Source organism: Sinohyriopsis cumingii, chromosome 7 (genome assembly GCF_028554795.1).
Source record: "Sinohyriopsis cumingii isolate HCF-2022 chromosome 7, ASM2855479v2, whole genome shotgun sequence".
NCBI lineage: Eukaryota > Metazoa > Mollusca > Bivalvia > Unionida > Unionidae > Sinohyriopsis > Sinohyriopsis cumingii.
The window spans coordinates 92,020,813-92,036,678 of NC_142967.1; the positions used below are offsets into that span (position 1 = coordinate 92,020,813).

Consider the following 15,866-nt stretch of genomic DNA (forward strand, 5'->3'; position numbering starts at 1 on the left):
ATGCATGGGGTAGTTAAACAAAATGTCCGCAACGATGAACCATTTTACTACAGGATTTTCCATTGACTCAGTATATTCCCATGTATGTTAACCTACGGCGTAAGGTTAATACAATTCCACCATACAACTGTTAGTGTTGTTTAGTGTAATTTGCATCACGTGGATAATGTATTTACCGACTTCAATTGATAATGTATTTACAGACTTCGATTGATAATGTATTTACCGACTTCAATTGATAATGTATTTACCGACTTCAATTGATAATCTATTTACCGACTTCGATTGATAATCTATTTACCGACTTCGATTGATAATGTATTTACCGACTTCGATTGATAATCTATTTACCGACTTCGATTGATAATGTATTTACCGACTTCAATTGATATATGGCAAAGCTAAACACATTAATGGAGAGAGAGAGAGAGAGAGAGAGAGCTTCCATATTCTGTAATTTAAATATAGATCAAAAGGGGACTCTCATTTCTGAGCTTTCAGTTTTATTTGTTTTGTTGCTTTCTTCAAGTTTACCAAAGACAAATGAAATCTATATACGGCGCGAAATCCCACATTTTGCATTTCATTTAAGGAAGTAAGTTAACGCATATGCAGAGAGGTTGCTGTTTTTGCTTGTTTTGTTTACACCTAATGCTTTTTTAAATTTGTGAAACGAATTGTGCCAGTGTTAGAGAACTGTATATGTAAACAATACGGATATACATAATATTGGTAAATTACCAACACGTTTTCTTTCCTTCTGGAAGCTTAATCACTAAATTTGTCATTGTTTTAATAATCTTTCTCGCCGTTTCAAAGCAGCATTCCTCAACGAACTCTTTTTGAAACTGCAAAGTGTCAAGTGGTATTTTTCAACACCATAAACTATTTTATCAATTCTCGTCATTCATTTTTTAAAGACGTTTTTGAAAAGGTCGCTTATTTAATGTGGACGTATTTCGTAATTAAGGGACCCACTAATATAGCTATAATCAAGTAATGAAGTCGGACGCGTTTGCATTTGATTGTGCAGTCATTGCTAGTAAAATTATTTATGGACCGGAGTGAAGCATCATATGGAATACTTCAGCATTCTATATGAAACTATGGCACATTTCAGGTCACTCATAGCGAAACTTTATTCCAACATTTAAAGCGAAAAAGAAAACATATAAATAACGTTGAGTAAAGAATTAACCATTAGAGACTAAAACATCATACTTTACAAAATTATTGTTTTCTTAATGATCTATTAAAAAGCATGTATATCCGCATATAACACGAACCGCAAAAGACCTCAGATCAGGGTCTACCCTTCAAATTATACATGTTAAAAACAGCGACACATTGTGCATCGTGGGATCTGAGTCTATTATGTTCACAATTATGTGTTTGTTATGCACACGCAAAAAGGGTACAATATGAAAAATTGAGATTTCTATACCATTTTATGTGTAAAAGGAAAATGTATAAGATAGGGTACATTTTTATATTGCTGTAAATTCATACATTAATTATCTTGAATTTCTATAGCTTTGAGCTAAGATGAGTTTTATGTAGAACTGTATGAAACAAACGATTATTCGTATTCTTGCCATTAAAATTAATTGGCATTTATTTATACATTGGTCATGTAGGTATTTGATGTCCCCGACGAACATATTAAAAGTGATGATTTCTGGTGAACATTGTACTAGAATGTTAACTAAGATAATTTCATATTTCCTCTGTATATCATACTAATAAAACTTACCTACAGTGGAATCTAATGTGTTCGGCCATACGTTTGCTTTCTTGTGCGATTGCTTTTAAAATAGATCATAAATGTTCGCCTTTGCATATCAGTCAGCCAGCCGGTAAAGTCGGTGCTCTATTCGATCAATATGGTAAGGACAAAGGATATTATTTTCTTGATAATTCTCCCAAACAGCAATTCCTTTCATCTTCCTCCGAAGCACACAAGTTCGGCTTATCTTTTAATCAGCTTGATATTAGAAAACGAGTTTATTCATTCTTTCTGTTCCCCAAGTGATTAACTCCTATGGATGCTTAGTGTTTGACTAATGGGGTTAAGATACAGCATTAAAGGTGACTGTAACAGTTATTGTCTTTGGTGTAGGCTGATCATATGACACGATTGCTTTCAAGTGAGTTTAACTGAAGCTTCAATGAATTGTGTGTAAATATATTTCACTCAAAGATACGATGCGACATTCCAACCTGATACATGACAGAGAATTGCTAGAATGTGTTCTCCGTAAGGCAATAACTTCATGCAGATGACGTCATGCAGCATGTAGACTTAATCGATCATTAAAAATGACAATAAAATAAAAAAACAATAACCTTGCACAAATCTTAACAGCCATCTAGAGGTCGCTGGCAGTTGTTTGCTAGATGAAGATTATTAATTTGTGCCTTTCAACGAAAATTTATAATAATTTGTTTTGTACATGGTAAATATTCTATTCGTTAGAAAAAACAAGACGAAACAATAATTTACCTGTGTTAAGAAAAATATTACAAAAAGAAAATGCAATGAAGGGCTTTAAAATTGTATTGGCTATATAACACTCTGAAACGCCTCGTGCATCTTCTTCTACAATAGCAAAATTAATATAGGATTAAATGACCATGGTTGGGTATTTATCCATGTTCAAATTTTACCTAATCACTCACAAAGTAAATAAAGTCCTGACCTTTAATAACCGCTGCTGTAACATGTTGTCGAGGTGAAATGCAATAATGTCTGAAGATTGGCTTCTAAAGCATGCCATATGCCTTCTTCAGCAAAAGGGGTGAGTGTTGGAGTGCAAGAAGGTCTGTGCAATAACATTGTTTTAACTTCTAATGGTCAATTTTAAGCTGTGGCTTGTATTTTTGTATTTTTTGATCGGAAATCACAGGAGTGGGTTGGTGGGAGCTTGTTGTTGTTATTATTAGGGTGTAAGGCATTGATATAGATAAAACTTCACATCAAATGATATGCAAAAAGGGAACCAAACGCACAAACAGCATACTTAACTAGGAAAAACAGGCAGATAGAGCTTTTCCATCAAATTATAAAACTGGCAATTGGTTTTTCTACATACAGATGATATTTGCTATTTGTGTGAAGAAGCAGTCTAGTGAGAACCGCAGCTTAGTTTATGATCATTTCTAACTGAATAACAAAACTGTTGTATTAACTACTGATAAATGCAGAGTCATACAGATGTTACTGCTCACAAATCTGTAAGATACCAGTCTTTAGAAACAGTTGCGCACTCAGTGTATGCGTGTAGTATCCAGTGATTATTTCTTGCAATAAGACCACAAATTATGTAAAATAACTTCGGTCAGAAAATGCCAGAGCAACAAACGTTGTCAAGCATGGCCTCGTTAAGAGCTAGTATTTGACACCGCCAACGAAGTTATTGGATCCCAACGACGAGTAATAGTCCTCTTTGACATCAGTGTAAATACTATGACATGATTTCGCTGTCTGGACTTCTTCTATTCCCTTAATTGTTTCTGTATTTTCTGTGGTTATCCGATTTTTAATACGTCCTGTGTTTTTCGGTCGCATATTACCTGCAAAGGGACGACGGCGATCGAACCTAGGATAGAGGAGTTAACTGAAACAATTAAGCAATTTGATAAATCAAAGGTAGTCACAAAAGTATTTATCGATTAATATCATACTGCCTAGTGAATCTGCCTCAGGAATGCCAAATATAAAAGATACAATATGTGATTGAATATATGTGTTACCGATGTTTTTTTCCGTTATTAGATTGAATTCAGTGATAACCTTGTCATTCAGGGAGAGACAGGATTTTGCATTTGTTAGCAAGGAATTTTTTAAGGTCTAAGTGGATGTATTTTTTGGAAATTCTGGACTATATTATTTTTAAATGATACACTATTAATGGTTATAAAACATGTATTATCGGAACGTTAGCATGTTTCACGTGGATTAGGCAAATCTGTATAAACTGCGATGCCAGTGTGTTCATCAAATATATTTCAGTGAATTTAAGCATTCATGTAACGTTTGTATTACCGTTCCTTTTCACAGGAGAAACCAAATGCAGTCTTTGGTGTTACTATTCTTACTGCTTTTGGTTCGACTTCAAAGTGATTGACATTTGTTTTTCTCAAACAAACTATGGTGAGCATAGTTTTGTTTCTTCAAATGGGTTGACTATTGTTTTCCAGATCAAGAAATAAGTATGAAACTTGTATCATCGTTTATGATCAAATACCACGATGTTAGTTCCTATTTTCAGGTTGTAAAATTTAAGTTTCATGGAAATCAAGTGCATGTTTTCATTTAAATGGATCAGACCTACGTATATTCGGCATCTCAACTGTTGTATAAAATTTTACATGCAATGGTCATGAACATTTAGCAAAATTATCGACGCCCCTAATCAATAACGAAAAATATGACTATTACAGGATGAATAGGGGATGCAAATTACATTGTCGGGCAATGCTTGTTCAAATAAATACCTCCATAGCGTTTGGATGACTTGTGAGAGTAGGCTTCATAAGACCCTCAGTAAGCCCTCTAGCTGATCAATAGATTACTTGTGTAAGTACAGATGCTGGAACCAGGTTGCTAAGTGGTATAAGAACACGAGTCTGTGACAACGGTAAGGAAGTCGAAGAGGACTGAAACTGAATCAAATTCAACACTATTATGGATAGTTGCGAAGGAATTATTTGTCCTGGAGCAAACATTGATACAAAATACGTAACCATGGATGACATATAGATAAACCCTATGTATCTTGTCTATTACCACAACGTTATTCTCAGGGCTTACGAACGGAACATGTGCGAAAAAGTTACAACTGTCCCTAAGAGTGAACATTTGATAAGTATTTTTATAAACAAAACCAGTGAGTAAATTTAATTATTACTGCAAACAGATGTAAGCATTTTCTGAATATGTTTTCATTTTAGACAAAGAAACTTACTAGATGACATATAAAACAGAAATACATGTTTTGAAGTTCTGAATAATCTATTCGTGGCATTTAACCTACCAATGGATAAAACAGCGAGGCTATGTGTCTTAAACTTAGTTTGACTTAAAGAAGCAGATTCTAGGAAAAGATTGTTCACGGAGATCAAGAGTACATCGTATTGAGAATTTTAGGCTAAAGGCTAACTCTTCTATCCAGTCTTGCGTACAAGAGTTTGAAGGAGAAATCATCTAACGTTGATAAACCACTGAAGGTTTGCAATCGTAAGAACAATTCTTCTCATATACTGACTTCGTATTGGAAATCATGGAAAAGTCAAAGAAACCGACACTGAAAAAGTTTAAGAAGGTAAGATGTACTTGCATAGTAATATCTTGCCCCGCCCACTAATTAGCATGGGCCTTTTCTTCATAGTGTTTCAAAGATTACAGTTAAATATCTCATTAATATTAGAAGAAAACTTCGAATAAAGATTTGTAGTTGTAGAACTAAAATAATCTAGGTCATCCATTTGATTGAACAACATGTACGAATTTAATGTGGCAAACATTGTCAAATATCTGGATAGTCGACCTAAGTAGACTTTAAGTAAATGAAAGAACTGGACCAGTTAAACCTAGATATCACCATGTCAGTCACTTTATTATCTTCTCTGTTAGCTACCTGTTCATGCAAGTAGCTTTACCTTTCCTTCAGTCATTCCTTCCTTCACTGGGTTTATGTCCCCATTTTGTAACTCTATTTCGGTTTATGTATGAGGACAATCTAAGACTTGCATATATTTTTATTTGCCTTATTGAAGGTTAAGGACAACAGTCGTTCGATATCACAAACTTTATTGTTTAAATCTTTGTGTATCCTCTTCTTTTATATTTATCAATTTTCTTTAATGCAGCGAATTACCTAATTTCTTTGAATTTTTAAAAGAGTATCTTTACAAAGCACAAAGTGTGTGTGTGTGTGATTTGGATTTTTATCGTAGCCTTTAAAAAATTCAGTCATATTGCTATGATGTCTAGTGTGGCAGCTTATAGTGATGTCTAGCACTGGGTCATCATGCCGCAGATATTTAGCATGAATCCCGACCCAATCACATTATTTTAACACCAGGCAGACCAGTCCTAACACTAACTACTAATGATGAGTGCCTAGCGAGGCAACTGTTAGTGCTATTTTTATAAGTCTTGGGCATGACTCGGCTAGGGTTCAAACCCGCGACCTCCGCATCCGAGGCAGACGCTCTAACCACTAGACCACCGGAGCTGTCCAAAGCACCAAGCACTATGTATCAATAAATATTTACATGTACACAGGGGAAATATAACAATGAAGATAATTTATTAGTATGAAAGGGTATTACTATTCAATTATACTAATAGGATTAATAATATGAACCAAAAGGATTAACATTCATTGCTTCAGATTCAAAACACAGTAAAGTAAGTGTCCTGGAACTGAATCTTTTTCAATGGTATTAAAAGCAACCCAGACTGGTAACTTCAAACTGATTTATGCTCTTTATTTTTTTTAAACCTACATCCTCAGGCTCTATACTGAATTTTAAACACTTGTCATAATTTTCACAACGATGTACCTTACCTTATTACTGCATCAAATACTCAAATGTCATACATCGGACTGATCATAGATTATTTAAAGACACAGAAAACTGATAAAACAAGGCCTTTTCGACAGTACATTTACCTTTTATAGCAATTAAATTTTATCTTTGCGTGGTATACAGAATACATAAACAATTTCTAAATTATTAAATTTTATAGATGCTATTTTTTCAAATTAATCACATATATTGGATTGCGTAATCAACACTGTGAGATAATATAAAAACTGAGAATTCCAAGGAAAAGACAATTTCATTATGCTGACTGGTTCGTCCATGTCTTTAATATCGTTCTGAATTTGAAATATCATTGATCCGCTTGAATTGTTACTCGGTATGTTGCATAAAATGTTTCCATAAGACTTACATTCTGGACATAATTTGAGGAACTTGCTGTCCTGACATGATTGCTGACAAAAGACGTGTTTTAATGGCACTTAATCCATGCGTACATGTTAACGATCCAGTTAAATGCCATATGTACACATTTATAAGGCTCATTGGGGATGATTTATTAAATCGATACATATTTAACATGCAGATAGCATTTTTTTTCTCACTCTTTCAAAGAGTATCTCTTGCAAATCGATTAAAGGCATTACGAAAATTAGCATTTATTTTCAATCACCCTACCGTTATTGAAATTCTCCATTAGGAATATTGCTGTATGGAGTTAAAAAAATTTGAAAAAGTATTCCAATATACGCAGAAGGATGGTTAATGGTGTTTGGTGTAAATGTTACAGTTTTAATGGCAGTTGTGAGTGTCATGTTACCCAATATTTTGATTCCGTCTTAATTCAACTCATATCAATCAACCTTAATCTGTAATTAAATTGCATCAGAGATTGTTGTATATATATATATTCATGTAGTGCCCCATGCTACTCCTCCACTGAAATTCAGAAGCGTTTTTGATTCGTATCACTGGTGAATCCTTTAAATGTCGCTTATTGACTTTGTATTTTAAATGTTTCTGCTAGATTTCATATTGTATGCCAAAGCAGGAACATCAACACGTTTTCCATAAAGAAATAGTACATACATGGAGACGTATAATACTCGTATATGATACATATAAAATAGTGCGTTTGATACAAGCCATTCTATAAACAGAATGACGACTCGTCCAAATTAGAAAGTACTGAGGCGACATAGGGATGCTAATGTGACACATTTCCTTTACTACCAAAATTAAACAGGAGAAGGCTCGACCTGAGACGAATACCAAAGTTTACCTTTAAAATATTTACTGACTGTATTCTGATAGAATTATAATATTCGTCTATGTTACTACATTTATAAATTCCATCCAATTTGATTTGTCTTCCTGAACACTAACGACCAACAACATGATCACACCCACTGCCTATATTCATATTCGAACTCAGTCATGTAAAATATACTGATCGAGTCTTGAGTAACGTTTGTTGTAGTCAGACTAAAAGTAAACATGAATGCTAGTGTTATGTTTCCTGTTTATTTTCAACCTATTTCTGATATAATTAAAGTTCATCTGTTGATTAAAGCATCAGGGCTTAATTGACTGTGACGTTCTATACCGTTGGCTTTAATGTTTGCCGTGTTCCACGTTACATTTTTAAAAGCACCAGAATGACAAGGAAAGGAAATGGCGATTTTATGATTATAAAATATCTTTAGTACGTACTGCAGTATTTGTCTTAAATAGCTTTGATTTTTGTCATGTTTCAGCATTTTGTTCATTAGCCTGGGATTACATCAACACTGATCATTTTTTATATATAAAAGTTTCCTAATTTTGCAACAACGCACAACAAACTTGTAGCTCACTCATTTTAAGACCTTTTAAAAAAATTTCTTCTTCATGTTGTCCGTTATTTAAATATTCTGTGTACTTTCTCCTTGATATAAAAACATGAAATAGTCCAGGTTTTATCTCCATTTTTGTATTCAGTATTTGTTTAGTCATGTAATTTGCTTCTTACACTGACAAGGAGCTTGATTAGTTCCAAAGGTTCTGAAATTCTTTTATACAACCTTCAATATGAAGACTTCAGAAATAACCTTTTCCTCCAGATACGTGGGAAATGTCTATCAGTTACTCGATGTAATTAAGTTCCTGTTTAACTATAATATGCGATTAAATTGACAACTTAGTTAATTCGAAACAATTAGAAGATTTGACCACCTATGTTGGATCTCTTTCATCTTGTTGGGAAGAGGAAATAAAAATTGAAAGTAATGGTAATTCCGATTTATTAATAGACAATTTAAACCTTCAACTCGCAATAAACTAAGATCAAGACATTAGAACAAAATCCTAATAAACTAAGTTCATCTGTTTGTGGACATGCTTCATAATTGAATTATAAAACATTTTTCAAATCGAACCGATCCATTTTCAACTTTGTACCTTCTTTATGGTCAGTGTTGAAATCATTACAGTTCCATTCTTATCAAACTGGTAAAGCAAATCAGTTTCTATGATGAATATCGCCATAATCAAATTTTATTTGGAGCCGGGTTGCATTTGCAGTATAAGAAACAATAAAAGCGTTAAGATTGATGAAATCAAATTCTCACCTGTTGTCAAATAGCTTATCGCTATCGAAATTTTCAATAATGAATATATGGCGTGTTGTTGTTGAAAAATCGTGTTCTGTCATTCAACGCCTTCATTTACTAGGAAAGGTTGTATTTTATAAAATCCTTACTTTTTTGTCCAAACAGCATTCATTATTTCACGTTCTAGTTTTTGTTCACAATTTCCATAGTTTTAGTTGTTCCTTTATGTGGATGTTTCCCATTTCCGGTGTTCATGTAGAACCCAATTTTTTCTGTGAATAGCTTTTCCTAGGCCGCCATTTATAAATGAAGCTGATAGCTGGCTTTTTTCATTCAGTCGTAAAACGGACCTAAGCCTTAAATGAGCCTTTCTTAATAAACAAATAAGAATACTTCTAACAAGATCTGATAATAAACAACCATAGCAACCTCCGATGATTGCCACACAATACTCGCCGATATATATCGAAGGAAGCAAACAGATGATTGCATCCAAGAGGCGAATACTTGCCATCCTGGACACCAGTGAAAATACTTCCTCGTGATTTACTGTCTCAAGTTGTTTAGTTGTCCTTAGTTACGAAGATATTTTCCATCGTGACCCTTTTTATGTGTCTTTATTTCAGTTTCCCATTTCCTTGACACGAAAGTGGACAATTAAACTGTCAATCCTTCGAAGAAAGAGGACATAACTCTAACAATTTGATTAAACATGGAGAGATCGCAGAAAGAATACTCATTTACTGTTATCGATTTAAGAACATTTTATAGGACAATATTGACAATAGTTTCTGGACTAAAATTTTTACCCGAGGGGACTGCATGCAATAGTAGAGAAAAGTTCCAGAAGTCTCAGCTACATTATTTGTAGTAACACTTAGGAAATATCTAAGTTTCCACCTCCCCCTAGACCAACATGCTCTCTTTCATGTCGTGCGAGGCAAAAAGTAGACGTAGAAGCGTCAGTGGCTCACCATTTAGAGTGCCGGACTCGCGTGGGTTTGATTCCAAGCATGTGATCAACCCAGGTCAGATACCGTGGTGTAGATAAAGTACTTTAATCGTATTGCCTCGGCACCAAAAAACGTACTTGTGTTGCTGAGCTATAAAACACCAGATCAAACAAGTGAAACCGAAAGCAATATTGCCAAGAAGAATACGAAGCTTGTAAAGAGTGCAATACTTGAATTTTTCTTAAAATATATCTGGTTCCAAAGTTCTGTAAGCTTGAAGATTCATACTATTATAATTTTAATATATGTGGAATGAAATAATTTTACGATCGTTGTGCTTAGTCTGATAAAAACCCTCGCCTTTAATTCTGACGAAAAATAAATTATTCATAGGGTACAATTGTGTAATTTAAATAGGTTTGTTATAGTTTCTTGTGCCAAAAGAAGATATGCTAAACATAAACTGTAATATTTTTCTTTTGCAATAACAATGAATATCATTTTATATACAAATCAAAAAAGCAAAAGAATTACCTACTTCAGTATGACTACCACACAATAATTGCAGGTAATGCCGGTTTAATTAATCGCCAGCCTGACGTACTAATGACCCGTGAGAGTCAAATCCCAAGGTTACCCTACCTGATTCCGATGAAAGGTTGCGAAGTTAAATTAGTCATCCTCGAGCATCGATATATGTCTCTAGAAACGTAATTTACAAGAAAGATGCAAGGCAATGGAAGGTATGAGGTAAACGAATAATTATTTTCTTTGTTAGACATTCTTCTTAATAGCTAAAGAAGCGATAGAGATACAAAGTATATACTTTCGCTTGGAACAGGCTACGATTGTAATTTCATTCCTTCGTAAATTCTTCTGTTGGAGATTTTGAAAACATTATTCCGTGTTCGTGATGCAAACATGATCTTGTTTGTAGGAACACAACGTCAAAGACAAAGGTTTTTGAGTAGTTAAAAAAATTGCTTTCAATCAAAATGTCAGACGAGAAATCGCTTTTTTACCCATTCTAGCGAAACATAGCTCAATGTTTAAGAAATTCCTTTCTTACTCATTCTAGCGAGTGTTTAAGAAATTGCTTTGTCATGCATTCTAGTGAAACATGGCTGAGTGTTTGATAAATGAATTTGTCGATCACTTTTCCTGAGTAATTCAAAGAAATATGTTAATTTTCTTGTAATCAAGCTGATTTGAGAGACAAAGATGATATCACAGTGATCAATACATGTTCCCAAAGTTATAATTTTTCATCCTGATTTTGTGTAAAGGAAGTGGAAAGAGAAATTGTATGTATTGTTCATCAAAATTGCTAATCCACGAATCTGATGCAATCAAAGAGGACAATAATTCGTTTTTCTTCTGGTCTAATGGTTTGCAAGACTTGGAAATGACAAAATATAGAAGAAATCAGCATTTTGAAAAAGATACTCTGTAGAGGATATGCAGAAAAATTGTATTGCCTGCTCAAATTGACACATTTTATCCACAGTTGCCTTCAATAATTGTTTATCAACCGTCTGTGGAACGAAAAAGAACTGGATTGCTATATTTTTTAATCTGTTTTCCTTTCATATTTCAGTTAAATTCAGTTTCTTCTGTAAATAGTAGCATACAATTTTGCCAGAATCAATCTCGATAGATCAACTAGAATTACAATGATGATGTGTACGGTGGTTATTTTAAGTAAGGTAATGGTTTTCCGTTTTTACACCACTTTCCTACTTAGAGACTTCAGGAATTTTATTTTTTTAAATTAGCTGTCTTATTCTAATTCATTTTCTCTTAGCGAATCTTCAATTTCAATAATACCTTAAAGTTTGAAGTTACGTTTCATTGAACACATGTTTACAAGAGTTCCTCTTTTTTATTTGTTCAATTTGTCTTGAAGCTATTATAACTAGACCTTGCAAGTATTGAATACAGACGACAATTTTATTTTACTGAAATTGGTTATTCTAGAAACCAGAAAGGGACAGCAGGCGGTCTGCCTGCATGTTTACACCGGCAGTTTCCATTTGCTTTCAAACGTCAATAAGTCTACAGTGTTAGGGACCCATTGGGACGATCAGATTACAAATTATTAATGAATGATTGAAATTACTAAGTTGTGTACATTTTTTTATATCCTTTAAGTTTTTTGTTTTTACAATTGGTATGGTTACAAGCAAACGAGAAAGTGTGCGATTATTATAGATCCTATCATTTCTAACTTGATACGTAGTGGAATAAAAACAATTATATAACTATTGTCTATAGTGTGATGGATGTGCAGTAACCTAATATCAGTAGTTTAATAAATGGATAATAAGTAGCCTTAGTATTGAAAAGTCCAGATGTTGAATTACATGCTTTTTCATAAAATACAGGGAAAACTCAGCATTCAACGTACATCAGAATGTTGACACACATTTTTTCACTCTTACATAGGTCTATTGATAACTAGTTTTGAATGATGAAAGTAAGGAAGCGCTTATTTAATGTAATTTATCAAACTGTCACTCGAAGGAATGCAAGCAGGGGTACAAAGCTCATAAATACATTTTCAGCGAGCAATTTTTAAAAAAAATGTCTCCAATGTTTTCTCTTTTCTCATTTTAGATTTAGGTTTTAAATTCACATGACAATGTTTATAAAAATATAAACATTACAAGCTTAATATTTATTATTCTTATTTTGGCTAAAAAGGTTCATATTTTTTAAAGCAGTTTTATTTCTTCCATATTTTCACAAGGCACATCAAAAATGCAATTCAGCAAAAAGGATATTCCCACCAAAAATCACTAGATGACTGAGTTGTTGAATACTGACCACATAAACAAGAATAAGGCATTATGGTCTGGTTTTTTGATACCATGTTTGTTTCCTAATTTATTTTTCTCCTAATTAAATTATTTAGCATTTTATAGAACTGAATCAAACCAAATAATTAACAATGCATTTCAAGGAGATTTCTTACCTCCCACATGAGCAGATTTATGTCAAGAAGATTACCAATTAAGACTGTCCTTAATCTCCTCTATATACGTCTGTCTCATGATTTTCTAATTATCCGAAATCATAATCCTACCACAGGTATTGTAGTAAACTACTACTCATTTTCTAACATTACCGAAATCATTATCTTAAACATTTCACATTGATTTTCAGATAGTAGAAAATGAGTGTCTAATTTCAGAAAAAATGAGTTTTGTTCATATTAACAAAAGAGTTTTAAATATTAAGTATGCCGCGTTTCGTCCACAACGGCTTGCCATACAGTCCAGACTGGACCCCTGTCATTTTGTTGGGTAACCTTAAGGTGTGGTAGATTCAAATAAAACGTAAATCATTCTACCTTGAACCTATGACAATCCATTTTATAGACCTGAACGAGATTCCATGGAACTATATAATAACTGCGTGTTCTCAAAGCAGATATATTAAATGCAAGAGTAGTTTCTCCAGTATGAAATCACAACGCATACGTTTGCATGAAAACATTTAAAACTTCTAGGTCAATTGTATGGATCGTACGTCGAATGAATGCCGATAGCTGTGGTTGGATCACCTCGGTTTATTGTGAAATAAGGAATGACCAAAAGGATGTGAATACATCGGACTAATTTTTATTTACAACTCAGTCAATCCAACTGTAAAAATAACCAAGGTAGACAGAATAGATTGCGGTTTATTTTATCGGCCAACAAAATGTATGATTTTACTGTGAACTGCTGTGCCCACATACAAGTGAGGCATTTTTTTGTCTCGCAGAAATAGCTGAGGTGATATGAATAAAATTAGTGCTGTCTCTCAGGTGATTTTATTTCCCATGGATTGGGGCTGGATAGGGGGTGGCATATACCTTTGTCATTTATACCGAAGTCAAAATCGCTACGGATTCAGCCAATGTGGGTATGTGAGAAAGCTTTCCAGTAGCTTCTCGTGGGTCGGTGGTTCTTTCCGGGGTTTTCCCGGGTTCTTCCTCCACCATTAATACTGGCCACCATGTATAGCTTATCGTGTGCTGAAAAATGGCGTTAAACCCTACAACAACAACAACATCAAAATCGCTATCGTGATCATGTGACAAGCCTTTTTAACATAAATTTCATTTTTATATATGTGAAACTAATGTTTTACATATGAGGAAAAGGCTTATTTGACATCTGTGTATTTCGTTATCACTTATGGAAACATTTTTTTAGCGCATATGAAAACATATATTGCTTGCTAGTCAGAATGAATAACTGTTTCAACTCAAATATTACGATAAATTAAACTAAAAGTCATCTTGCGGAAAAACCATACATTAAACATTAAGCAAATTATCATGGCCCTAGGTATTAAACAATGTGAATGAGTACATATTAAATACACGTATAGCTATTGTCGCAAAACTGCCGTTCTTTACAAATTTCACTCTGGTTTAGACCTGGACACGCAAGGTGTGCAAAGAAGAGTACTATTTAAATTAAGAAGTAATGGGATTGTCGGGAGTTGTTTGGGCACATTTAGTAAATTGTGTCACTAACAAAACTCGTCCATATTTGTTTAGCTTATATCGACCAACTATTGGTGTGCCGGAGGGATCAGACTTATGTCCCTTCTTATTTCTTTGTTAATATTGATGACACAAGTGATAGCCTAAATTCTTTAGTCCGATTATTTTCAGACAATACCTCTGAAACGTTAAGACTGTGTCAATTTATGGCTTGTAAATATCAATCTCTAAAAAACAGAGTGTGTTCTGTTTACTAATCGAGAAACTATATATTTACCATATCTTGAATTTTCCGGAGAAACAAAAATCAGTAAGGTACATCTCAGAGTCATCTTAGGAATAATAAAGTATCAAGTGATCTTTGGTATAACTATATCGATTGTATAGATAAATCTGCTTGTGTACGGTGTGGACACCAGAAGTTTAAAAACTTCGTATATAACGATAATACAAGCAAAATATATTGAAATTTTATTCGCCCGGCTCTTGAACACGGATCTGAAATTTGTCGTCATGTGCTATTGCTGGTTATAAAAACTGAAATCTACTACCGCCATATGCAACAAGAAATGTTAAAAACCGTTTTACCGTTTCTGAACTCGTCAGCAAACAACAAAAACTAACAAATTTCGAAATTTATAATTTCATAGAGTAACTAATTAAGATGTAAGTTTGTCTGTATTAACCTTGATACACTTAATCGTACTTTTGCGTCTACCAAACTCTCTCTCTCTCTCTCTCTCTCTCATAAACTGTTTGATTTCACTTTATACTCTTCTTCCCGGTATTGTGGATAAGTGGTACTAAATGGAGTTGAATTTTAAGCTGTACATTTTGTTTTCAATCTTTTTGATTTGGGTATTTTAATTTTGGCAATAAAATATGCTTGAACTAACTAAATTTCTGTGTTCAGGCTTGCCGTGAAGATAAAATAATGTAACATTGATAATAACAGTTAAAGACCCACATGGTTCTAATATCGATGTTTTGTTGATATTAGCAGTGAAATAACAACTCCGTATCACATACCATAACAAATTTTAAAATAACGAGCATTATCAACATATCACTTGACTAACGTGGATTTCTCCCCAATAAATAGAAAACAATATCCCACCCCGTTCCAACTTTTTATGTCGTCGACAAACTTGAACCTAAGTATTAGTATCATGTAAATAATTTTCAAACAAAAAAGACTCTTTAAAGAAAAACAAAAGAATACATATATTTTAATAGAGATCAGGAAACAGCCTACGCATATAAATACCATCT

General features: G+C 33.5%; 1 protein-coding gene across 1 annotated transcript in view; it reads left to right on the forward strand.

The window, feature by feature from the left end:
• Positions 1-5,149: 5,149 nt before the first annotated feature.
• LOC149795712 (guanine nucleotide-binding protein G(i) subunit alpha-1-like) overlaps positions 5,150-15,866 on the forward strand; it is a 65,592-nt gene continuing 54,875 nt past the window's right edge. The window contains exon 1 of the mRNA XM_089965594.1: positions 5,150-5,324. Within this exon, the coding sequence (XP_089821720.1) occupies positions 5,283-5,324 (42 nt within the window). The 5' untranslated portion in view covers positions 5,150-5,282. The remainder of the gene's footprint in view (positions 5,325-15,866) is intronic.